The sequence below is a fragment of the Mustela erminea genome, chromosome X, assembly GCF_009829155.1.
Source record: "Mustela erminea isolate mMusErm1 chromosome X, mMusErm1.Pri, whole genome shotgun sequence".
NCBI lineage: Eukaryota > Metazoa > Chordata > Mammalia > Carnivora > Mustelidae > Mustela > Mustela erminea.
The window spans coordinates 103,588,133-103,615,972 of NC_045635.1; the positions used below are offsets into that span (position 1 = coordinate 103,588,133).

General features: G+C 39.1%; 1 protein-coding gene across 7 annotated transcripts in view; it reads right to left on the bottom strand.

Moving 5' to 3' along the window:
• Positions 1–27,840, bottom strand: part of TENM1 (teneurin transmembrane protein 1) — a 794,330-nt gene that overhangs the window by 75,505 nt on the left and 690,985 nt on the right. For all 7 annotated transcript variants that reach the window (XM_032329990.1, XM_032329993.1, XM_032329991.1 and 4 more), the window contains one exon: positions 25,133–25,365. In XM_032329990.1, the coding sequence (XP_032185881.1) occupies positions 25,133–25,365 (233 nt within the window). The remainder of the gene's footprint in view (positions 1–25,132; positions 25,366–27,840) is intronic.

Consider the following 27,840-nt stretch of genomic DNA (forward strand, 5'->3'; position numbering starts at 1 on the left):
TATGGTATACTTTGATTAACCCTGATGTCTCATGACTTGACATGAGACTCAGGTCTCATGAAGTATTAATCCTTAATATCTATAAAAGTTACAGATTCATTTTAACTTTCTCCGAATAGCTCTAAATTCGTCTATGTTTTGGAGGGTTCTCCAAGGAAACCAGCATGTCCAAACAAGGGGAAGTTCATGTTGATAAGTCTCTTTTTCATTTGCAGATACAGAAAGACCGTTAAGGAGTTTTTAAAAAGACTTTTAAGATTGAGCAGGTCAAAGGATGGTGGCACACAAGCATTTCTTACATTCCCAGGACATCTGGGCTGAGGACGAACCAAGGGGCACCTCTGCTTTTTGTTTTGGCAAAATCAGTATCTCGAGTGCCTACTATTTAGTCTGCTTTGTGGCATGCATATGATTAACTTCTATGACCTCTGTATTAAATATCAGCGAGTGCGAAAGTTAAAATTCGTCACAAGAGGATTGAGTGAAAGATCAAGACTCAGGTCTGAGAGAGAAAGGCTGAGAGGAGCTCCACTCGAAGTGTTTGAAATCATGAAGTATTTACCAAATACATACTGAATGTCACTGTGCCAAGTCCTGTGAAGATCAAAGGACAAAGAATCCAGATGCATAGAAACTAAGAGGAATATCCTGCAAGCATTGCTCTAAGGAGGAGGCAGTAAATTTAGAGCTTCCAATCCCTTGAAAATTGGAACAGAGTCACAAAAGGTATAGAGAAATAAATGTATTCCTTAAAAATTGGAACAGGTTCACAAAAGGTATAGAGAAATAAATGTATTGTTCTCAAAATGAGTGTTTGTGTGTGTGTGTGTTGGGGGGGGGGAGTCCTTCCATCTTTGTGTGGACACCAGGGAGGACAGTTCTGTTCCTTTGACCACTGCATTCCTCATCTCCATCAGAGGCTAAAGTCTGTACCAATCCAGGGAGGATAATCCTGGACTTAACATGGTTTTTCCACTTTTAATTTTTGTTTACTTCTGAACACTGGGAACTGCTTTCTCTCTGTTCACGTCGGCTGAATTCCACAGATGAGGCTTATTAAATCCTCACTGTTGGCCTTCAGGGCTTATTTGGCTGACGGGTTGTAGGATATTCTCCTCTCATATATTTGTGTAGGAATTTCTTTGATCATGGTCCAAATTACAAGAGTCCGTTTTTTCCTGAGACTCTTTAAATTTGATGGAGTTATGCTTGGAGTTGAAAAAGAAATAGTAGAAACGTCTTTGAGGGGCTGTGTGATAGATGTTTTCTTAATGCATCCAGGTATGTTTTATATGTACATATTTTCATTTTCCTTCCCCAACCGACCAACCAACCAACCAACCAACCAACCAACCAGCTAACCAATATGCACACAAACAGAATCCTCAAACAGCTAGTTTTACAAACTCTTCACTGGTGAGGGTTGAGGGATACTTAGTTTTCACTAAGTTTAAAAACAAAACTGAAATTCCCAGGCAGGAAAAGAATTCTTTTTGCCGTTACTTGCGAGGGAGTGGTCTCCCCTCCCATAATGAGTATTGTTGTAGCCCAGGGAAGTCAATGATGCTATTACTGTTTGTTAGGCTGAGTGGGAGAAGGTGGCACATGCCCCGTGTATTTTAAGCTTTATCTTTCAGGGACGGGGATGTGAGTGATTTCAGAGCACATAAAGCCATCTGGGGCTAGTGAGATCTGCAGATGCAACTGACTTTCGTGTTTTGATATTGTCGTACCCAGACTTCCAAAATTTGGTACCTAGTGCTGTGGGTGTAATTTGTTCCAATGGCCACATCCGTTGATGTGCTTGCTGACAGCATTTTCATTATCACTTAAAAACACAATAGAAGGCACAGTCTTTGTCTAAGATAGGAGTTAGATTGCATTGAGAAGACCACTTCCAGGGTTTAAAAAAATTTAACCAGTATTCGTTTTTAGAGCAAGCAAAAATATATAGATCTCTGATGTAGCCACAAGGTTAGGCAGTGGGTGGGGGGTGGGGGAAGGTAAGAAGAACACATACAGCTTGAGTCCCCATACCACCCCACCTCCAGTAAGGAAAACACTGGGCTCAGATGCCCAGACAGCATGTTTAGCTTGGAGCACATTTTTACATTTGTGAGAAAATAAATAAATCCTTGTAAATTAGTGCATATAATGAAAGCACTGACAGACCATAACCTGGAAGTGTGAATGGTGCTGTCTCCATTCATCAGCATTAAGCCCTAACAAGCTCTTTCTATGGAAGGACCTGCTCATAAATAAAGTGCATCTTGTAAAAAAATTATTCCCCACATCTTATGCAAAGTAGGGGACATTATATAATATCTGAACTGCAGGCTCTTTTCTCTGTGAAGCATAGCTCTGTATGAAACAGCTGCAAATTACAGGCGAAATTATTTGACTCCTTCCCTTGTCTTATTATCCTCCAATGAATAAATACTATAATTCTGAAGAAGACAATTGCCTAAAGCTAGGGCGGCCTGGACAGTTACTAATAAATGTATCACTTGTTGGGGAAGAGGACACTGCTGATCGATACTGGAGCAGGCAGGGATTTCCTGACGTGAGGTCACTGTGAGTCCAGATGTGGAGGTTAATAGCCCAGAAACAGTGGCTCAAATCTTGAATTAGGTAACAGCGAAGATCAGAGTATTTGGTTGTGCAGAATGCCAATTTCAAATGTTGGCAGAAGGCATCTTTGTATTTAATTTATAAAAATTACAGCTGTTGAGGCCACCTACATTTTTATTATTTCTATATTAAAAAATGAACCTTCTTTCAGAATATAGGCTTTGGAAAGTAGTCATAAAATTCTCTCCATCTAGAGCCCTAGCAACCAGAAAACTGAAATACTGTTTTTTTTTTTTTCCCCTGCCACAATGTGCTCTTTAATTTTATGATACAGAGATAAATGGTTAAAATAAACTTTCAGGAAATGTCCTAAGCACAATATGGCATCGGCTCAATCTCCAACACTGAAAGTGCTGAATTGTGTATCTGACATTAGCTGTTGATCATAGAGAGCACTTTAAATCAGAAAGAGATTAAAATATTTAGCTTTGTTTATGTGTAATCCATTTCTCTGAAAATTGGTATCATATGTTGGTCTATATGGAAATTCTCCGAGGGGCAAAAAAGTCCATTCTCCAACTGATCTGATTACTGTCCACTTAATTACCCACTGGGATCAGAAAGGGTCAAGTTACTTTTGCACAGTAAGCCTATTAAGTCCTCTTGCTAGGCGCCCCTAAATGGAGCTTCTAGAACTTGGAGGAATTACAAATATCTGTGTGTCACTAGGGTTGGAAGAAGGCAGAGCTTAATGAACAGCTGAAGCGATTTCACTGTGTCCTTAACAATGAGAACAGGATTTCTTCAGTAAGAGACTCTAAAAAACTCACTATAATATTATATGACTAGTGAATGGTGTGCCTTATTCAATCTGATATTATTTAATAAAAAAAGTTACAGTATATTCTAAACAGTAAAGGTCAATTTCCAAAGAATTTAAATACAAATTAAAAATGATAAGCATTCAAATGAATATTCTACTGACTGGAAGGTCCTTTCTTTCACGGCTCAGAAGGTACTTTCTAAAGGGCTTCAGAGGTATCATAAGGAACCATAGATGTTTGGGTTAGTTAACCAAGAATTCCGAGTGAAAGAAAGACCAGTTTTTAGCATTTGTCTTCTCTTCATCTTCTGACCCTCTCAAAGCTTTAACCTTCAGGGCAAGGCACAGTAAATGAAGGGCTCTCCTATATCCATCAACCACTATTTTTCTAAAAGCTTGCTGGGGAAGCTCTCTCTCCTGATTCGTTATTAGATTTATTTTGTGTCTATTATTTGTCAGGTACAGTGCTAGGCACTCAAAGTACAGCAGAGTAGTATAAAACAGAGCTCAGAATCTGGTGGGGGAGAGGAATCAATGGCAAGGCAATTACAGCACCTTGAGATAAGCTAGAGTTTAGAGCAAGTGCAGGAAGCCGTGGGAGTAACCTTGGGGAATGGGCCGGGGAAATGAAGGTCACAAGTGATTTTTTGGAGTAAGTGACACATAAGCAAAATCTGAATGGCCGTGTTGAATTACTGTTGAGCCTAGTGTGAAATCCAGGTAAGTGCCACTGAAAACCCATAAAGGCTGTCTACTAACACTTAAGAATAACCATTTTCATTTGCTGAGACTACTATGATATTCCAGGCATGGGGCTGGATTCTCTACATCCATTTCTCATTTAATCCTCATAGCAGCTTTGTGGAGTAGGTATTATTGTCATTTTTCAGATGTGGAAATAGAAGTTCAGAGGTTGAGTGAATAACTTCAGGTTACCTACCTAGAAAATTCTAGATTTAGCTCGTTTGTCTGAGTTCAATGCCCATTCTCTTAATCCCTCTTCCATGAAGCCTAAATGGGGCAATCTATCACTTTACCACAGGAGTGGTATATAGACTGGTTTCAGAGGCTTCAAAAAACTCCATGAAATTATCTGCAAAGTATTTTGTGTATGGGGAGATGGTCCATTGCTTTTGTTAAATTGTCAGAGCAACTAATGACCCTTCTCAAAAGATGGTTAAGAGTTCTTATATTCCTGTGGATCTCTTGGACCTCTTCAGAATTATCCTTCAAAGATATTCTGTGGCTTCACCCCCACAAAGCTGGTGAATTTTGAGGCAGTACTCAGAATTTCCATGTGATGGGGATTTTGGTTACTTGACTATTACAGTATGACCTACCACATAAAAAGTAGTCCCTAGAAACAAGGGTTACAGACTCCTATGTTTTCAGGGGTCAGGCAGGTGACATAAATTTGTAAGTTGGTGCCAGCTGTTAGATTATATAGGTTCTAGGGAAAACTGAGGTTCACAAAAGAGCACATGCCACATAAATGCATTCAATTTTTTTCTTAAATAAATAGAGTATGGGCCAAATGAATTATATTTTTGAACTGGATTTATTCCTCGAGTTGCCGATTTATGATGCTTGCTAAAGGATAATCAGGAGGAATATAATGTCAGTGAAAAGGCTGCTGTGGGCAGAGAAGATCCATGAACTTGGAGTGAATCTAATAACCAGTGTAGCACAGCTGTTAAAAGTTATGTCTTGCTACAGAGATGTCCCATATATCCCCAGCCCCCAGAGATGCATAACCTCCCCCGCTATCAACATCCCCCACCAGAGTGGTACATTTGTTACAACTGATGAACCTACATTGACACATCATTATTACCCCAAAGTCCCCAGTTTACATTAGAGTTCACTCTTAGTGTTGGACATTGTATGGGTCTGGACAAATGTATACTGTCATGTATCTACCATTAGAGTAACATACAGAGTAGTTTCAATGTGTGAAGATTCTGCTCAATTTTTCTATGAGCCTAAAATTGCTCTAAAAACTAAAGTCTATTAAAAATTATGTCTGGTACTAGCACTGTAAAACCCAAAATAATCAAATGTATTTGTGATTTTCATCACTGGAAAATGAAATAATCTGGATGGCTGACAATACAATACTTGCTAAGAATGCAGCCTCTTTTGTCCCCACCATGATCAAAGCTCAAAATTTGTGACAAATTCACCAAATTCAGTCAAATCAAACCAGAAAAGGAGGTGTCCCAGGTGAACTCAACTCTGTTTTTGGTCTGCCACCTTTCTCTTCCCTGTCCTTCCTTCAGAAAATCCTCCCACTTTAGTATGGCAGAGACAATGCTATGTATTCAGGTCACCCTATTTTTATTTCTGAGAATAGAGCTAGGTTACTTTTCCCAACTTCCTCTGTAGTTAGGTGTGGGCAGAAGTGATGTATGCTACTTCTAGGCTTGGCCCCTAACAAAACCTCTGTTGAGCTCTTCCATGGATCCCCCTCTTCCCACACAGGCTACCCAGATACAGACGGATTGAGTTACTAGCCAGAAGGAGCTTGGTTCCCTGAATTACCACTTGAGGCAGAGGTTTCTCTCACCTCCCGAAGGCAACCCATTTGCACTATGATGTGAGCAAGAAAAAATGTACTGTTTTTGTTAAGCCACTGAGAGTGCATGTTGTTTTCTTTTTCCTTTTGTTCCCCCTTTTCCATATAGTTAGTTTGGCCTGACTATTACATTTACCAACTGAAATCCTATTCACCATTTAGGCCTTCTACAAGATGTTTCTTTTCCGGAATGCCTTACGTACAAACTCCAGTTCATTTTGGTCCCTCTGCTTTCTAACCTACCGAAGCTGGTGTCTATTTTGGGGGGATTTTTAAAATGTGAATTCTCCAATCATGCTCTGTCCAGGCAAAAACTCCTTGAGGGCAAAAACTGGATTTTACTATGCTTTACTTTTAAATCTCATCAAATCCAGTAGACCCGGGCACCAGATGTTCAATAAAACTTGTTGAATTATAGACTTCATTGTCACACATTTACAGATTTCCCTCAACTTATGATAAGGTTACGTCCTGATAAACTCATTGTAAGTTGAAAATATCATTAAGTCTGAAATCATTTAATACACCTTATCTATTGAACATCATAGCTTAATGTAGCCTACCTTAAATGTGCTCAGAATAATTATGTTAGCCTACCATTGGGCAAAACCATCTAACACAAAGCCTATTTTATCATAAGTGTTGAATATCTCCTATAATTTATCAAATACTGTGTGGAAAGTGAAAAATAGAATGGTTGTGTTTTGCTCGTGATCATGTGGCCAGGAGGTGCGGCTGGCTGCTGCCGCCTGGCCTCCTGAGATATTGTACTGCATCTTGATAGCCTGGGAAAATATAAAAATTCAAAGTATGATTTCTACTGAATGTGTATGGCTTCTGCACCACAGTGAAGTCAAAACACCGTAACTTGGGGACTGTCTGTACGTTGAAACACACCCAACCTAAATCAAGTAAAGCCTGCCATGAGGTCAAGAGCTGCAAGTGAATTTCCCTAACAGTGAGTTTAGAAAGGAGGGAATGATACTTTCTCTCTCTAAAGACCTTTAAGAGGAGTACCGTCCCCTATCAATAAGTGATGATTAGAGTACTGGTAGGGGAAGTGGTTGCGTTGACCAACCAAAATAGAATAAGAACCATGGATCCAATGATCTGCAAATTAATTTGATCCATGTAGCTAGCCACAGTGAATAGATCAGGCTCCCCCCAATCCACTTTGCTCTTTTAAGAGCTCTGTGTTATGATCGTGTGATGTCTTCCAATCTTACCATCTCAGGAATACTAAGGAAGCAGAAATACCTCAAGATTTTGCCTTAATGCGCTTCACTTCTTTGCTTTCACATAAGGAAAAGCAGAGAGAATGCTGGCTCCAGGGTCACATCAGGGGATCTGGGTTTCAGGCTGATTTCTGTTATAGATCTGCTATAGGACTTTGAGGAAGGCATTTAACTACTCAGACACTAAACTACTTAGTGTCTTGATTTCCTAATCCAGATCCAACTACTATAAAGGGTAAAATGGCGTGAAGCTCACAAGAGCCAATGAAATGGAAGCACATTGAAAAGGATAAGGTGGTGTTAAGTGGTGTCCCAATTGCTCAGTCATTGCTATAATTTTTTCTGGAAGTGACTTGTCTAAGCCTAGAATCATGGACAAACATTTTCACATAGGCCCTGATTGGACATTTTAGGCTTTTCCATGTTGGACGGACATAGTATACAATTGAAGTCCATGAGGCATCATGTAACCTTTGTCAGTAGCAGAGTTGCCCTATGTTAGATTCACCATAGACGAGGTAGTGGTTGAAAACAATTTTGTTAGCTTAAGGGAAATACTGCAATTGAGCGGTTGGTATAAAAACCTTCAAGCTTTTATGAGATGGCTAAAGTTTCCATCCAGAGAACCAAATAAATGAAGTTCCATGCTATGCAGTTGGCTCAGGGAGATCCTGGGCCAGAGGTGGTGGTGGTGTCTCAATATTTTACAGTAATTTAACATTACCAGATACTAGTAATGGTATGAATTATTTCTCCTTGTTTTAAAGAGGAAAATGTGTGTGTGTGTGTGTGTGTGTGTGTGTGTGTGTAAGATATACTGGGGTAAATAGATGGTTCTAGTTCAAGCTGAAACACACATCTCTTATTTTTGTGCTAGAATTCTTGCTTAAAAGATGCCTGCGGGCTGAGATTTAAGGGGACTCAGTACATATGGGCTAAGATTAATGAGGTTTACCAAATGCAAGCTGAATACTTTATATTCCCTCCCCCTCTTAAAAAATTCTTCAAACATCAAGTAACCATATCTGAGACACTACTAAGATACATTTTGAGGAAATGCCTCTGTCATGCTAAGGAAACAAACTGCCTCACAAGAACATTATGTGAACAATTAGCCTGAGGAGGGAAAGTTCATTTATTGCCCATGGACCAGCAAAAACTAATTGCAGTTGTTACACTCTAGGGAAAAATGAGTCTCTCTCAAGGTATGTGAATGACCAAGAGGTTCTAATAAAAAAGCAAACTAAGTAGAATACCTTGGCCTGAATACTCAATAAAAGCGGAATATGAGGAATTAAGCCTGACAGTGCTTGCTATTCACAAAATTGGGCTAACTCAAGAAGAATTAAAATTTCTGTAGGATAATTATTTGCATGTAGTGCCCATTCAAAAACAACACAGAAGGCCCATTTAAAATTCTTCCAACATCTGTACATCTTGACTAATGAAGCTGACACTGGAAGAGAAGTTCACAAAGTCAGAAGTGGCAAACAGTCATTGGCAAAAGGTAAGGCAGGGTAACAAATACTGCATGAATATAATTTTTAAACCTCTTACATGGGAGATTAAGAGGCATTTAGGAGGGCTGATTTGGGCTCAATCAGTTTTCGATTACAACACACACATATAAATATGACCGCTGAGTAAAAGAAAAAAAATAGTCAAAGCACTTTGCCTGAGGAGACAAACAACACTTTTTTTTCCCACATCCTCATGTACAGGTTTGACAATCTGTAGGCAATAAGGTTTTCTTAAAAGAATTGAAAACTACTGGGGTGCCTTGTTCATGGGGGGTGGTGATTTCCCTACCCTTGTCTTGGCTGAGATTGGGGTCTCCATGGCCAACCCCATCTCTTTTCTTGAAATTCAACCACCCAGACATGTTCATGGGAGAGAATGAAGGAGGAGGAAGAGTCTGGGGCTAGAAGCTGGGTGACCTGGTTGAGACTGACTAACTTTCCAAACTTTCCACAATCTTCCAGTGCTCAGGTATCTGCCTTTGTCTATGGGTGGGACTAAAAGCTGAGCTGCCCACGTCAGGGAATTACTGTAAAGATCAAATAAAATAATATCTCTTCTTGATGAATCACACACCTGTACCCCTGAAACAAACAATATATGTTAATAAAAAAAGGTTTTAAAAAAATCTACTCTGTGAAATCTTTCTGAAAGGTTAACACAAGTGATGTTCATATTTATGATTTTGATTAATTTTTAGCCTTCTGGAATCATGCTGGCGGTTATCCGCTACGTGAGTACCTGCTTCAGCATGGATTGACTTAGAGATCAGGAACCCGACGTGGAATTCTGTCAGCATCTCCGCCATGCTGACAATGATGGTGAGTCTGTACAGGGTCCTGTTTCACTTTTCCAGTCAAAGTGGTCTACATAATGGCTCCAAAACATACCTTTCTTTTTGCCATCACTACATTATTTGCCTGTGCTATGTTCCCTGTTCATGGAGGGCCCTTTCTTTCTCCTAGTCTCCCAATCCTGCTCATTTTTCAAGACACAGTGCCAGTCTAGCCTCAATAATTACAATCCACAAACTGACCCAAAGACTTGCAAATACCTTGTTGAAGCTCTTTCCTTGTCAGTTACATCAGACAATTTCATCATTCTTTGCTGATGGTAGAAATCTTCTGAGCCCAGGGGAAGACATGTGATTTTACCAGTCCCAGTGGATAGGAATGAGGATCACAACAGGCATAGTGTTGTTAGGTTGAAAATCTAAGGTCTGGCCTATAACTGAGAGCACAGGGTGTTTTGACACCCTGTGTCCTTTTGACAGGACCCAAGAATGCACTTGAGATAAAAGTACAGGTCATTTTAACAAATCCATTTCAGGACCATCCTCATCTTCATAGGAGGGGCTGAGTTACTCATTGCCCATTTAGCATTGGCTTTTTGCTCTCCACTGCCCTACTTTCTCTTCTTTGCCTTGGTTCTTTGATCTTATTCTGTTTTGAGTTTACTTAACCTTACCTATCAAGAATAGAGGTTCGAATCTAGTTTCCAGCTCTCTTTCCCTCTTTTTTGGATTCCTTTCTTTTCTTCCACGTCTTCCCCCTTCTGTTCATTTTCCCCTTCCTTTTCCTCCAAATGCCAATCAGCTCCCCATTCTCTGAACCCTTGGAGTGTTTATAGATTATATCCCACAACCTAAAGCTAGATTATAGTCTTCTCTAAGGATTCCTCTCTTTTCTCCTCAACCAAATCATATTCCACTCATGGGCAGGGACCATGTCTTTTTAGTCCACTCATAATCTCCAAAGTTTCCTAGGCAGACCAGATTATTTGCTGCTTGAAAAGCTGAACAAAATGGTGGAGCTCAGTGAACATGTTTTTTTTTCTAACAAGATCTACTGGGAGCATGATGTGGGTCTGACAGAATAGCTAAAACAAGTGGGAGTCTTCTAAGTAGCATAGTTGGCCACTGGCACTGGTGTCTTACAGATACCAGTTAAATATGTTGAAAGTATTAATTAAGATGATGGCATTTTTGGATACCTGTTTGATGACCAGGAGTTCTTTGTTGTCACAAGAGATCACTGCAGTGTTTGGTGACAGCATTTAGCTGTGTGCTCCTGCTGCACAGGAGTGCTAGAAAGCACTAAGATAAAAACCGAGAAAGGTTTATAGAATAAATGACTAAGATCTATGGTAGAAAGGGAACAATCTGAGCAACTAGGAAAAAGCAAATTAATAACAGCCAGTCTAAATGAATAACAGTGAGTCTAAGAAAAGAGCGAAAACACAAGGAAATAGAGGCATTAAAAAATACAGCCAGATACCATTTTCTCATTTTCCTTAATTCAAAACTCTCTAGCATTTCCAGGCACTAGGAAGGTATCAGTTTAGGGCCAATTCAGAAGGCAGTGGTTTTGGTATTCTGTTAATGGATAATTTTTTTAACATTTAAGTAGATAACTTGAATAAAGTTATGTGTTAAAGCTAGACCAGATATACTTGGAAAAGAAAATACTAGCGTTAGTAACAAAACAGAACAAAACAAACCACAACAGAGGTCTTGAAGGTGCTGTGTGCATCTGTGGTTTCTCATAAAATTTCAAGCCTAACAGGCTAAAATCAGGAGACTGAAAAGTAGCCGCTGTTCGGGCCCCTCTCCCCAGAAATGCTCCCAATTTTACCACTCAGAGAAAGGTGGGGCAGTGCCTTTTGAGAGTCAAGTCCTAAAGCAGGCCTCGGGTAGTAGTCTCTTACAGTTCTGATTTTACTTTGTTCAAGAGAACACAAGGAAAAGATTATAGAAACCAAAGCAGATAACCTTGGCAGAAGCCATTCTGATGAATTTTGGCTTTGGGAGGGGGCAAAGCAGACCTATCAATCTATTATTATGGCTTCAGTTTTCTTGGGTTAGAGATGCCTTCCAAAATGAGGAATGATTGCTGAGCTCTAAGGGTAACTACGGCTGTAATCAGCTTTCTTTCTTGAGTAAATAGTGGTAAAATCAGGCACCTACCCACCTTCCTTTTCCCAAAAACCTATTACACAGTTTAACAAGCTTTTTGAAAAACCAAACAGAATTGCTAGTAAATGAAACTGGAAGAAATATAGAGCAAATAACATTGGGGCTTCCTGGCCAGGCTTTGATATTTGGGGCTTGAAGATAACCTTACATTTGAGTTATTAAGCCTTTGATTCCTCAGGGAGAAACTTTAAATGGGCCAGGACTCACTCCCAAGGCGACAGTGACTTTCTTTGGGGAACGATAAAGCAGACTCATTCTACTTAGACTCTTTAATATTGAGGAAATTCACGGTCAGCTATTCAGGAAATCCCACATACGGATACACACTAGAGGTGTTGGTAAGGCTCTACAGCTTCAAATCCAATCAGTACGGAAAAGAACAGTTGTGTGTTGGCCACTGTAGGAGGCCTTAAAGACCCTACTTCCAGGGCCAAAGCCAGTGTGTGTTCTGATACATTGGGACTTGTGCCTGACAGGTTGTTAAATATTTTGAGTATCATCTCTGTAGGCATGAAAGCCTTATTTCAAACAAACACACACACACACACACAAACAAACAAACAAACAAATCACTTTTAAAAATGAAATTGTCAGAGGGTGCCTGGGTGGCTTAGTTGTTAAGTGTCTGCCTTGGGCTCAGATCACAATCCTGGGGTCCTGGGATCGAGCCCCGTATCAGGCTCACCGCTCAGTGGGGGAGCCTGTTTCTCCTTCTCCCTTTGCCTGCTGGTCCACCTACTTGTGCTCTCTATCTCTCTGTCAAATAAAGAAAGAAAGAAAATCTTCAAAAAAATGTAATTGTCAGGTATCAATTTGCAAGTTTCTTTCTAATCCCTGCTTTTGACTTAATTTTTTTTTGAAATTTTGAAATATTTCAAATGGTAGACAACACAGAAAATAGCACGACACACTGCTTTGCATCTACCACCCAAATTTAACAGATGTTAACAATCGCTTCACATGGCTCAGGAAAAAATCAAAAGAAAATGTTATGAATATAGCTGAAGCCCCATGTCCTTATCCTTACTCCCTTTTCCCTTCTCCCCAGAGGTAACCATACCCTGCAGGTAGCGGGTATCACTTCCACACATGTTTCCACAGAATTTCTGCATCCATATGTGTCTGTAAATATCTAGGATTGTTTATGTGTTTCAGACACTTATGTAGGAGATGCATGGCTGTGATGGCTGCATAACCATGTGAATATACTTAATGCTTCAGAATTGTTCACTTAGGGACATCTGGGTGACTCAGTGGGCTCACAACAGCTTTCAGCTCAGGTCATGATCTCAGGGTCCTGGGATGGAGCCTGGCATTGGCTCCCTGCTCAGAGGGCTGTCTGCTCCTCCCTCTGCCTCTGCCCTTCCCCCTGTCCATGCTCGCTCACTCTCTCATTCTCCAATAAATAAATAAAATCTTGAAGAAAAAAAAAAAGAACTGTTCACTTGAAAATGGCTAAAATGGTAAATTTCATGTTTTATATATTTAAAATGGTAAAACTTTTGTTTTATATATCTTTTACCACTATAGTATGCCAATGGCATTACACCATGTATTTCTTTGGCAATTTTCTTTTATTTGTGCAACTGTATGTTTTGTGGCCATTAATGCTTTTTATATGTAGATGTAGTTAAATTTGTTTTTACTGCTATACTATATTCTGTCATGTGACTAAGACTCCACTGATGGACTGTGAGGCTGTTTCCATTTTTTTACTGTAGTGACATCTTAGCACATGTCTCCATATGCACATATGCACTTGTGACTTTCCACAGCTTTTCCTTCAATGGAGCTTTTCCCAGTATCTCTCTCCAAGTATTTTAAATACATGGTTGCAATATCCCGCCTTCAGTTGGACAATGTATTTTCCAAGCAAACAGAATTAAGTTAGGGCTGCGAATGTACCGTCAATGAAGTTTGACAGAAAAGAATTTGAATATGGTCAATTTTGAAGCCAAAATGATTATTACTCATCTTGAAAACAATCCAGTTAATAGCAGTTATTTGTTTTGAAACTTATCTACTTATCCTCGTTCTCCTCTTCCTACTTTATGCAGTACTTAATCTGTGCCAGGAACTGGCTGAGCCCACAGCGTGTCATTTCATCCTCTAGAACTCTGTAAGGAAGGTAGGCGCACCATCTCCATTTTACCGACGAGAAAACAGTGGCTAGAAGATGTTGGTAATACATTTGAACTCAGTTTTATCTGCCTGACTCCAAAGTATCTTCTTTTAAACTACTCTAAATGCTTCCTGAGTTTTCCAAATTTCATGGGACCCAAAGGAGAAAGCTACATAGTATGATTCAGGGGTTACTGAAAGGACTGTCCATCTGCCTTAAAAATACCTTTACTACAGGAAGGCTTTTCCAGGAGGGCACAAACCTTAGAGACGTGAAGGAAATATACTGCTAAATCTGACCACACAGAGTTAGAAAACTTCTATATGGTTAAAAAAAGGAGAAATTACAAACCTGGAAAATATCTGCAACCCATATGAGGGACAAAGGAATGCCTTTCTAACTGACAAAACACAAAGATCAACAGTTCAGTAGAAAAACTGGTGGAGTGAGTTTGCTGAAAAAGAAGTACAAATGGTCACAATAAACAGGAGATGACATTCAGCTTCATTTACAATGAAAGAAATTCAGATTAAAGCTTTAGGGTACAAGAGCCCATTTCCCACTGATCAGATGGGCACACATGAAAAAGTCTAAGGATACTCAGAGCAACTAAGGGTATGCCAAAATGGGCGCATTTACACATTACATACAACAGTGTGTAAATGTGCTCAATCTTTTGGGAGGACAATTTGGTAATATCTACTACCACTAAAAATTAACCCTATGTATGTATTTGCAAAAGTGCTCCAGTATATATGAACTAGGCTGTTCATCACTGCACTTTAGTGGTAAAAAATTTTTTAAAAAGTGACAACATATTCATCAAGAAGCAAGTGGCTCAGTTATGGTATAGCCATATATTGTCAAATGATAAGGTTCTTAAGAACAAAGAGGTAGGGTATGTACATGCTTTTATGGAAATGTCTTCAAAATATTTTATTAAAAGAAAAAAGTAGGGTGAAGTGTAATCTATATGGTATGATTCCTTTCACATAAGGGGGAAAATATATAAAGGTCTCCAGGGAATCAAAAGAAACTCCTAACACTAGTTACTTTTAAAATGAGGGACTGGGTTGTGTGTGTTTGTGGTAAAATGTTCTGGAATCTGCTATTCGTACCTTTCTAGAGTTCAAACTTTCGAACCATACTCACTATTACTTTTCTGTTTTTATGTTTCAATATCAACAGGACTTAGCTAGAAGGTGAGACCATTTCAATTTGTATTTTTATACTCTTTTTCTTAAAAAATAATAAATGTAATTAAAATATCTTTTACTACTGGCCTGCCAGGATGCCTTCAAAGGGTTCCATTTAGGTTTCTTTTTTTACTTATGGTATTGCCCCTTTCAGTAGGTTGCTCAGATCAGAGTAACCCACCATCATCCATCAATACTAGGACACCCCTGCAGGACAACAGTTGTCTATGGAAGCAAAGTAACCCAAGTCCTCAGAGACTGGCCACAGGACAGGACAGTGTGTGTGTGTGTGTGTGTGTGTGTGTGTGTGTGTATTTTAAAACATCATGTTTTGTCTTTTGTTGAATTTTGTTGAATTATAATAACAAATGCTCAGAAAACTAAAGAGAAAAAAAATAAAAATCATTCAATATTCCGTAGGCAGCAATTATCACTGCTAACGTTTCGATAAACTTCCTTTTTAAAATATTTGTGTATGTATTTATGTATGGAAGTATTTATTTATTGGAGAGAGAGAGAGCGAGAGAGAGAGAATGCAAAAGCCGGAAGGAGCAGAGGGAGAGGGAGAAAGAATCTGATGCAGACTTCCCGCTGAGTGTGGAGCCCATGCGGGCTCGCCCCCACGCCCATGAGATCATGACCTGAGCTGAAACCAAGAGCCAAACGCTCAACAGACTGAGTCGCCCAGGTGCCCCTGGAAAACTTCCATTTGCACTTTTTCTCTGGACGTACACAGTACCCCTGCACCCTTACTGGAGAGGCAGCGCTGTTTCTACAGTTTGTATTCTGAGCTTTCCACTGAATACTATTTTGGCGAGTACTTTCCTTATACCTGCAAGGGTGTGCCAAGGTTTGGGGATGGCGGGAGTGGTCTGTCCTGGGTGCTGACAGTTAGGGGAATGAATTTTCAGTACAAATAGTAAAAACAATAATAAAACAGATGAATAGCAGGTCTGTGTTTACTATCACCATTCCCGAGAAATTCTAAACAATGTCACCGATGAAATAGTCCTCCCACTGTCCCATCTCCTTTTAGTATACCACTGCCCAGTCCTGATGAGAGGGTGGGAAGAGAATAGGGTGCATTTCTATGTAGGGGTGACAGGTTGAGGGACAGGGCAAGGACTCAGTTAGCCAAGGGAATCACTGAATGAGGGAAAGAAGAGGAGACATGTCAAACCTGTCCTACTTGATCGGTTTGCTGTGTAGATCATCCAGCTTAGACAACTTTAGAGAATCTGCTTGACTTAAAAAAACAAACCCTTGCAGCTGTCTTTCTTATGTGCATATAACTTAAGTCATTAGTGCCTTCAAAACTCCGGTCTAAATGTTCTGTGTGATGCCATCTAAAATATTTGGGCTGAAGTGGCCCCAAAAATGCAATCAACTGATCAATTATAAAATAAAAATGGGCTTCCTGGCTTCATTTCCAGCTGTGTTTTAGCTCGTGATGATGTTAAAATCATGGATTTCTAAAGACATCTGGGTTTGCTGCATGTTGCTTGAGTTTTACACTGGACACCTGCTAATTCACTCAGTATTTTTTTAAAGATTTTATTTATTTATTTGACAGAGATCACAAATAGGCAGAGAGGCAGACAGAGAGAGAGGAAGGGAAGCAGGCTCCCTGCTGAGCAGAGAGCCCAATGCAGGGCTTGATCCCAGGACCCTGGGATCATGACCTGAGCAGAAGGCAGAGGTCATGAGCCACTGAGCCACCTAGGCACCCCTAATTCACCCAGTATTGTAATGCACTGTAGTTTTCAGATTCCTTCAAGAATCAGCAATGCATGCTGCACTCACCAGGAACTGACCTCTCTTTTCTTTGATTTGATAGTCAGCTCTATGCATTGGGTAAACTTCAAGTTATTGGGTTATCTCCTATAGATGGTAGAGCATTAATGGGCCTTGATCAAAGGGTTAGCTCTAATATAGTTTCATGTTTTAGAGCCTTAAAAACAAAGATTTTGCATTGAAAGAAATTTCCTAATTAACTTCTGCAGAATTTGTACATTAAAACATCTTACCCTGCTGGAGAAGACTGATAAAGCAAACGTACCACCTTCTGCTGAAGAGAAACTGTATTTAGAAGGAACTTGCTATTCTCATAAAACTTTTAATAGGAAGAAGTGAATCAAATTCCTTAATTACCATTTTATGGTTGGTAAAAGGGCAAATTACATGCCATCCATTTCTAAACTTCTAAATGTCTCTGGTGCTTTTAATTAAAGCTGCCATCTAGAAACTACTAAAGCAATTTTATGCAATTAGTTATTTATAGGTTACCATAATACACCACTCAAAATATGATTTCAGTGATTTGCAGTCTGTTTTTGTGTGATCTCTGTCATTTTTGTTTGGTAGGGAGGGAGTTCTTCTTTTTATCGGCTGAGGTGATTCTTCAGTGGACAGGTAAGAAAGATGGGCCACTGAGGAGCTATGATAAGTGAAGTTGTCTTGGTTAGTGATCTAAATAAAAAGGGGGAAGGATCATAATTCCATACTCTTTGTCTTGATATGTAGGAGTCTATGCTTCATTTTGGACAATGCTGCAGAGAAGTATATTACTGTTATTCCCCACCCTCTGTCCTGGCTCTCCCCACTTTGCCTCCATTCCACTAGATACCTAGCATCACATTTCCCCATGCTACCTAGAGTAGCTCCCACCTTGGCTTGACACCCTTGGGTGATCTCATTTATCCAAACACATCCATCCTGCACTCCATGCCCTCAAGGCCCACATCAAGTGTTTTAATGAGGAATTCAGGCTTTGCTCTTCCAGGCAATACCCCCCGCCCCCGGAGTAAACATGGGAGTTCATATCGGAAGAAAACCCTTACGGAGTGAATTTAATGGTGTAATGGTGGGCAGCTAATGGAATGACCTTTGCAACATGTGTAAGGAAGCAGCACTAGAATTACTGCATCTCAAGGCAGTGAAGGATTGACTGGTCAAATCACATACAATTCCAGAATTCCACTCTACCTTGACTTGTTCTACTTTTGTGGCACCGTTCCTCCTTGGAAATGATCAAGTCTCAGACTGACTTTCAAGGACATGGAACTTGCCTCCCTCCAAAGTAACTTACTCCATGGTTGGGTTACTATTATAAGTAAAGCTGTTATTAGCAACAATACAGCAAGCCTGGTCATAATGGTAGGTGACATTTAACGTGTCCACACTACATGATGGGCAGTGCGCTTTACAAGGCACTTCACATCTATTACTGAACATGGTTGCGTAGGCACTATTAATATTCTAACTTCACAGATGAAGAAGCCATAGCTCAGGAAATTTAGGTGACTTATTCAAGGTCACACATTTAATGAATGGTGAATCTGGGATATGCATCCTGTTCTGTTTGACTCCAGAACCTGGGAACTTCTTTCTTATGGTATTTGGCCTCTAAAATATGATCTTCGTGTTTGCTAGAATATTATGCATGCATGAAAATTAAAATAAATGTAGAAGAAAAAGTCATTCAATAATGTATTTGTACCTTTATAAAACTTAAATGAACTTAATACAGGCTTCTCTGTACCAACCATTGATGTTTCCTGGACCAATTAGCCAAGGCTAAATGTAGGTGCCTTCCTTTTGTCTGACTTCTCCACAACAACAGTTTGATGGCTTTAGGATTCTGACAGAATAGACAGAAAGGTTCGCAGGTTCTAGCTGCTGACATAATATAAGGTCAAAATCTTTTGACCTTCATAGGCAGATGCATTAGAACAACTGTGGGGAACACATTTAGCTCTCATTCTGGTTGTCTCAGAGGCACACAGTCCTCTTATATAGCTACCATAAACTGAGAGATCAAAAACATAGTTTAGGAAAGGAATCTTCAGAAGTGGACATAGCACAGGATCACTGAGCAATAAAAAAACAATTATTTTGCCTGAATTTTAAGGCTTTGTCAAACACATTTTTCTCAAGGCACCTCTGATTCTAGGACAAGGCTGTGGGAGGAAAGTTCTCATGGAAGATGTCTTGAAGCTGATCTGGGAATTTGGAACCAGGTTGTAGAATGTTCTCACCCAGAAAGACTTCTTCACAAATTGGCTTTCCCAAATCTTGCCTAACGTGACTTCCTCATTTTTAGCAGAATAGATCCAGTTCTCAGAGAACACTGAAGCTATTAGAATGGAGTACCATCAACTTTCTAGTTCCTTCTACCTACAAATTTATCTATATCACTACACCTACCAGTATTGTAGCATTGTCTCTCGAATCTACTCTCCCTTTCAAGACCTACTCCCTCCCCGTTTCCTCCAGACCCGGTTTCATCATTTATTTTCTGTCTTCTGTATCTTTGCATTTAACTATAAGCAATAATGTATCTCCTGTAGATGAAGCCTCCCCTGAACGCCCTGTCCTCTCCCTACTTATCGTTGCATCTCTCACATCTAAACTTCTCAGGAGAGCGATCTTATTTAGAAGTATTTATTTTCTCTCCTCTTACTGGCTCATTAAGTTACTGAAATCTGGCTTCCATCCCTATTGCTGTACAGACCACCAATAGCAGGGTCAGCAATGCACTTCTCGTTGCCGAATCCAATGGTTACAAATGTGTAACACGTCATCTGTTTTCCACACCTTTTTGAAACAAATGATTCCTTCAGCTTCCTGGATACCAAGCTCTGTTCACTTTCTTTTCTTTTCTTTTTTTTTCCACTTTCTTTTTTTATGAAGGTTTCTTCTCTGTCTCCTTCATTAGATTCCCTTCCATTGCCTGTCTTATAAATATCAGTACGTCTATGATTTCTTTGCCCCAGCCTCACTCCTGTGCAGGCACTACCCCTTCTCCACGACAGTCTATCAAATACGCATGCATTGCATGATTATGTCACTCTCCCACTTCAACTCCTTTGCCAATAGGATAAAACCCAAACTTCTTGTTCCTGCCCCTGTTCTTCTTATTACTCTTGGATATTTTTACAATACTGATTTATTTGTAGTTTCCTAAATGTACCACTCATTTCACTCAGGTTGTGGCTCGCCTGTAATTTTGGTGAGTGCTGGTCCGAGTGTCAATCCAAACGGTTATGCCACTGTGATGGATCCTAAAGGAATTTTGGAAAAACCTTACTGCTCTCCATTGCACAGGAGAACCAAAGAAACATTCTCGTACCTTTTGTGCACTATACTCTCTCCCTTACACACTGATTAGGTGTCTAAGGTGTCCCCGAGACACTGCACTATAGAGTTTTAGCATCTTTCCATGAGCCCCAAACCCAGCCTTTCAGAATAGCACGTAGTCAGGAGAGCTTCAGGATCTAACTCAGATATATATGGGTAGGAACAAAAACCAGATTATTTTTGTCTGCACTTTAGCTTACCCAGGTTTCTTAATTGTTAATAAAGTTCAAGTGACTCCTGTATGATTAGGGTCATGAATACCCTAAAAACACTCTGGCAGCTGTCAAAATTTAAGGATCACTTACTGGCTAGGGAATGGCGCAAGAGCTGTTTGCACTCATCTGAATATTGCCTAAGTTCTCCTGAGTTCGGAGGTCAGTATGCTTAAAGAGTCACATGAAAGTAGAGATATAATCCTTGGTGAGGTCCAAGAGAACCAAATTAAGTCATTGATTAATTTCATCTTGTCCAGTCACTCCTTCACCCTCTGTATCTACTTTAAAAAAATGTATTCAGCTTGTCACAAATTTTATTTTATATTCCCACCTAGTACCATTTCACATTCTGCTTAAATACTTGGTCATCTATTACATGACTCATTAGTTTGAGTTCTCTGTAGAATTAAGGAAAGTTGCAGTAAAAATAATAAATGGAACCTAAGTTTCAACTACATCATCCATGCATGTTTTAAAAGCATCTTTCAAAGTCAGTTCAAACTCATATACAATGCCAGGGATTAGCACACCATCAGCCTCTTTGCTAAACTTTTTTCCTTGCCCCATTACAGTGAAGTATTGATGAGTAAAATGGCAAATGTTTCTCTTTATTGGGATTCAACTCAAAGTGCGTAAAACTGGATCAGATAAAGACTTATTCCCAGGAGAAGTACCCAGGGGCTATCTTACATGAAATTCTATTCAGGGAGTCTTCCATTTCTCCTTTAAACAGAATGTGTAGTTACTAGTTGTAATCAAGAAATTTAATAAAGAGAAGGTTTCCTGCCTGCATCCCTTAAGAAAGAGTTGGTGAAATTCTTAACTGCAGAATCTTCCAAAAAGATGTGACAAGGTTTCCTGAAGATTTATTTGAATAATTACATTTAGAGACTATGTAAATGCTGTGTCTTCTACTATGTACACTGCTAGGTCAGAAACCTCAGAAAAATAATTTTAATAGGAAAAGGAAACTTGACTAAAAGTCCCATATCTTGCAAATAAAAATAAAAAGCATTTTCCAATATTTCTTACTCTCCCAGAATACCTAACAGAGATCATGGATTTTAGCTTAAAGAGAGACCAGGAGGTATAGTGGAGGCATCACAGGCCTTCCTCCACCCCATCACAGTTTTGAATTCCAATGTTATCTGTATACTGTGAGAACTTGGGTAAGTTTCTTAACCTGTCTGAGTCTCTGTTTCCTCATCTATAGAACTGGGGGAAATGCAATTGACCTTGTGCATTCTTGTGGAAAGTAGATGTACTGAATTGGAAAGCATGGAACACAGGCAAAGTTATAGCTATAGTTGTTGTAACACACTAGAGCTGGGAGGGAGATCATCATATACCCTCAAGTTGACAACTGATGGATACATCATCTCAGGATCCAGTGTTTAAATGACTAATCCAGTGTAACACAACTAGTCAATGGCATCATTAAGTCTATTTTAGTGTTCTGGGAAATGAAACCACAGCGAGGTTCAGTGACTTACACAGGGTCATCCAGAAAAACACTGACTACATGGATTGTACAAGAAAGTCTAGGTTCCCTAACCTGACATTCATCACAATTAGCTGCCATTTCTCAAAAGAAAAGGAAAAGAAAGAAAAAAAATATCCCGTGGTTTCTAACCTTTTACCTTTTGCTGACTGGTTTTTAATCCCATTTGGTAATTTATTCCGACTTTAGGACGAATGATCTCAAAAGCAAATTTCATTTCATCCTATTTTTAGAATATATTCAGAAAATAAATGAGCTGTCTTACAGATTAACATTTATTTGACTTACCTTGCATAATTAAGGACATGTTGGAGAGCCTGCCTATAATTGCAGTATGTTGCTTGTTAAAGTCTTAGAGCAAGCTCTCTTTCCTAACCTAGAAGTTGTACTCCCTAGATGTACATTTCCATTTTCTACTCATCTACAGCTTTTCCTTATTAGCTTCTTGGTGGAGAGAAAAATCAAACCTCTCCTTAAAGAAATCCGTTAAACATTTGTTGTCTTTCTATGGGGGTAGGAAGAAGGAGCTGATGTGCTTGGTAGTTGTAAAGCAAAAAAACCAAACCCAAACAAAACAAAACAAAACAAAACAACTGGTCTTTCTTGAGAGATAAAGAACCTGCAGGAGAACCTCAAAGATATCATTAGCTATTAGCAATACTCTTCCCTCAATTTGCACACTGTGCTTTAATGACTTCTTGCATGATTTTTCCTTCTTCTACAGAAGTCTATGAAATTGCCCTGCAGCATTCCATATAATGAGACTCTCACTTCTGATTCATTGCCAAGGTTGAGCGCTGTCTGTATTCAGCACAGAGAAAGGTGCCTTGGCTAGACATCTGAGTGTTCTGACCAGCAATTTCAAGAGCAACGAATGTCTGGACACAGGTTCTGCCTTCTGAGTGATTTTGAAGATCCCTAACAGGGTCTTTAAATACTGTTAAAATGGTTGAAGAAGACGTGGTGGATACTGAATATGAGCCACACGTTCCCCTCCTTTAAATATCCTCGTTCATTCACTAGATCAGAGCAGATGTTGTCAACATCAGCTTCAGTAGGTTATGTGAAAGCTGTCTTGGCTGGATTAGACATTCAGCTCTCCGAAGCCTTGGCCAGATGTTCTTAGGGCTCCTGCCCGCTTTGGGATGAATAAAGTGTACTGGATTATTATAAAGGCCACTTTTGGATAGAAAGATGAGTAAATCAAGCCAAAAGAAAATGTACTACTAGCCATAACAAGAAGAAAAACTTAGTTTAATATTAACTTTAATAGATATATAAATTTTGGCACTCTCATTACTGATGCTCTAAGAGTTCATGTAAATCCTGTTCATCAGGACTCTATTATTGCTGCTTTCCAAGCAAAAGAAAAAAGAAAAAAAAAGCTGCAGTGAGCCAATTATTTGCTCTATTTGGAAAAGCCGAGATACTCATTCCTTTATGTGGCAGGTTGAATGTGGTAGGTGAGATGAGCGGTTTTCATGAGTAGCAACTCAGGAGGATGTCAATTTCAGGCACAATACAAGCTTGATTCCTCCCTATTTCTTATGCAGAAATTCTTATAATACCGGCAAGAGTTTTAAACCTGTGTTAAAGGTGGGACCTAGCCCAATACATTTCCTTGAAAGATGAGTTGATTATATGTTGCACTGAGTTAAGCATTCACTCGTCAAATATTTATTGTGAACCTACTATGTGTAAGGAATGAGAGCTGGCACCAGACAAGAAACATCTTAAAACACTTTACCATGATACTTGTGGGGCTTATATTCCTTTTGGGAAAGAAAGGCCATATTTTTAAAGTGTTACTGAAATTCCTTTTAGGAATATTTGATATACATAAGCGTTACCTAACTGATCAATTACACGACAAGCATGTATAGGAGATCCCACATTGTACAAGATATTGCTGGGGAAGTGGGGAAGATTTAGAAGAAATATTAGATGTAGCTTCTCAGCTCAAGTAGCTTGCCTTGGTAATAAAAAAACCTCCCATTCGTGAAAGAACCGGGAAGTAAAAGAAGTAAAAGAAGGCAAAATATAATCTAGTAGTAATTGGGTGGTGTAGACCCTGTTAGAGAAATTCAGATTTAATGGGCTGGGGTTAGCCAGAGGGGATTTACAAAAGACATAGGACTTGAATATGGCCTTGAAGAAAGGGAAGGCTTTAAACTCTGATTATAGTTGGAATTTAATACCCATATGGCAAATGTCAAATGGCTAAAGAGTAACCTCTTAATATTTGAAATAAGTGACCATCTAACAAATGAAACACACTGACCTCACTATACTTTTTGGCATGGAAAGATGTTCATAATATATTAAGTGTGAAAAGCAGATTATAGAATAGCATTCTATACTATGATTCCATTATTAGAAAATAAAATATATGATATTCACAGGAAAAAGTCTAGAAGGATATATGCCAAAATATTAACAGTTGATTTCTGTATGTGGTAGAATTATGGGTGACTTTAATTAAAAATATTTTTTGCACTCTCTTTTTTCTAATTTTTCTGCAACCAATGTGTTTTATCTGTGTAATAGTTTAAAAGGACCACATTGGTTCTTAAAACCCACCAAATGAATACTTCATAAAACCTACTAAAGTAAAAGTGTGTGTGTGTGTGTGTGCATCTCTTTCTCTCTCTTTCTTTCACACACACACACACACACACACACACACACACACACACACATACACACACCCCATCATGGAGAAGGAACAGAGAATAATGTTTAAATAATTAACGAGATATGGTGGACGATATATGATAACATTTAAAGTTGACCATCCTTCTGCTTAGTGGCCTAAGATGGGAATTGATTCCAAGTCTATAAAATTATGAAGCTGATGGAGAGAACACAGATCTATTCACAAATCCCAGGCAACAGAATTGAGGATTGACTCTTGAAGACTGAGGAATAAATTTAGGACAGACAGCAGTAAGGTCAAGTTCCCACAGAAGGCAAAATCATCTCCTCCCCCAATCCAAAACTTGAATTTGTTATCCTAGGCAGAAAGGAGAATAAACATTTTGACATTTTAATAACACTTATGACTATACAAATGCATATTACCTAGAAATTAGCCTTGACCATGCCTATCTTCTGGGATGGACTTCAGAGACAATGTGTGTCAGAAGCAATATTGAGATAGATGGACTACAGTACGGCAACAGTCTTAAGATTTTGTGACGCCAAATGAAGTCTTTAGATGAACAAAAGATTCAATATTTTTTTTTTTTTTTTTTTTTTTTTACCTCGAGGGCTGTTCAGTGAAGCTTCTGATGCTTTTCCGCCATCTCCACAGTGACTCTGGTCAAAGGGAAGGCACTGATCACCTGTTCCTGCCACCACTTCAAAATTCTTGGACAGATCTTTCGCTTCCACAAGAGATTTCAACCTGTAGACTTTTCGAGTATTGGTGTCTGATAGATAAAGTGATTCAGACATAGGGTCCATAGCCAGATAGTATTTGTGAGCAGGACTTGTGCTAAGGGAGAGAAAAGTAAAGTTATTCAAAGCAGTTTGTTCAATATGCATTCCCTGGGATCTGTTTTTTGTTGCAAATGGAAAATTCTCTTAAGAGATGAAAAAAAAAATAAATGTATCTTCTTTCTCATGTACTGAGGGAATGGATACTACTTTGGTTTTCTAGTAAGGGGATTGGGTATTAAAAAAAAAACTCAGTGTGTACTGCTAAACTGAAATGAAGCTGGCATTTCAATACCTTCCATTTGGGGAGCAGAGAAAGAAGCAGATGACAGAAAATCCCGTGAAATAATTTTTTTTTCATCAATACCGCTCCAATCCTGCCTGGATGGCTCACAGTCACCTCAAACTCAACAAATCCCAAACAGAAGTCCTTCTTTCCTGCCTTCCCATCCTTCAGAACCCTACTTCTCCAGGCTTCCGACCTCACTGGGGACCCTATCAGCCTCCAGGGTCCTGTTGTAAATTGAAAGACGTGTTGTTTATGGAAGGCTGTGCTGGAAATGCATTGCCAAACTTTTCCTCTCTAATCTTCCTTTTTTTAGTTGACCACCACATTTTTCTAATCCATTTTGTCTTCTTTCAGGACATAGTAGAACTGATTATATTTGACTTTTTTGGAGGGTTATAATCAAATCAACTGCATCTTTTAAAGGTGATGGTAAAGTTACCTTGATTGGATTTTGATATTCCTGAAACTCTTTAATTACATATTTGCATGGGATCTCTTGTGATATTTTTATCTGTGTACATGGCTGAGCTCATTCATTCATTTTGATTCTTCCTAATCCCATTTTTTCGATGACTGGGGTAATGTTGGTTTGGGGGATATTTTGCTTGATCCTAAGGTTGGATCCCTATCTTTAAGAACCCTAAAAACTTTTTAACATTCCTTGGTGTGGTAGACAAGCCTTTCTTCACTTAGTAAATCCTCACATGCCTGTTAAGACTCTATTCAGTTATCATCTCCTGAAGAAAGCCTTCCCAAATCTCTAGTCTGGGTTATTTGTACTGCATTTACCCGTATTTTGGGGATTCCATATCATATTAATTAGCCCCAAATCCTGGCCCATGCCCGGTTGTCAAAGCCAGGAGCTATTCTTCATTCCTTCTTTCCATCATTCTCCATATCCAGTAAAACATCGTGCTTTTAAAAATTTTACCTCCTAAACTCTTCTCCAGTCTTTCCACTTCTCTTTATCTTCATGGTCATTATCTAAGCCTCTCCTCTTTCATCTGAGTTCCTTCCTTAGTACCACTAACCACGTAATTGTTCATTAATCTATGAAGAAGTATTTACTAAGTGCACTAATGTGCCGAGAACTGTGCTGTGGTCTGTAGACCTCTTCTGTGTGATACAGCCCCTTTCTTCATGAAATTAATGGTCCAAGGTGGGAGTCGGTTCAGCAAACAGGCTATGATTGTCAAGTGTGTAAACAGAAGTAGAGGAGGAAAGATAAGAGCTGAGAAGAGGAGGGACATATGACTTATCAGCACCTGTCATATTGTATTAGCATTGTTTTTAGAGATAAACTGAAGTCCATATTTTATTAAGATTTCCTTAGTTTTTACCTAATGTCATTTTCCTGTTCCAGGATTCCATCTAGGATATGGAATTTTATATTTAGTCATCATGTCTCCTTAGGCCCCCTGGGCTATGACAGTTTCTCAGACTTGTTTCTATGACCTTAAATGTTTTAAGGAGTATTGGTCAGGTATTTTATAAGATTCCCTCTACTGGAATGTGTCTAATTTTTTTTCCTCCTGGTTAGACCGAGGTTATAGGTTTTGGAGGGGAAGACCACAGGGGTAAAGTGCCATTCTCATCAAATCAAATCAAATCAAATCAAAGATACATAACTCAACATGACTAATCATTGTCAATGTTGACCTTGATCACCTGGCTGAGGTAGAGTTTATCAGGTTTCTCCAGTGTAAAGTTACTCTTTCTCTCCCAATTTCCAGATTGTGCTTTTTGGAAGGAAGTCACTCTGTGAAGGCAACACTTGAGGGGTAGGGAATTATACTCCACCTTCTTGAGGGTAGAGTGTCTACATAAACAATTTGGAAATCTTCTGTATGAGAGCTTTATCTTTTCTCCTCCATTTATTTATGAATTCAGGTGTTCATTTGTATCAGTAGAGATGGGTATTTGTTTATTTTTTTTATTACAACCCAATGCTACATTACTTTGTTGTTCAAAAGGCTCTGGCATTGGCCACTGTTCCTGTTGGCTTGTGAGACACTTTGACATACATCCATCAGCGTGGAGGGGTTTTTTTTTTGTTTGTTTGTTTGTTTTGTTTTGTTTTTGTTTTACTCCTTCTCTACTTTTTGGCATTAAAAGTTGCTCAAGGTTCATCTCTTATAATCTCTGCCTGAGTACTGGAATGAATCATTTTGCTAATGACCCCTGGTTCCTTATGTTGGAGAATGGTACTGGAAACCAAGATGTGAGTGCTAGGTGTAAGCACTA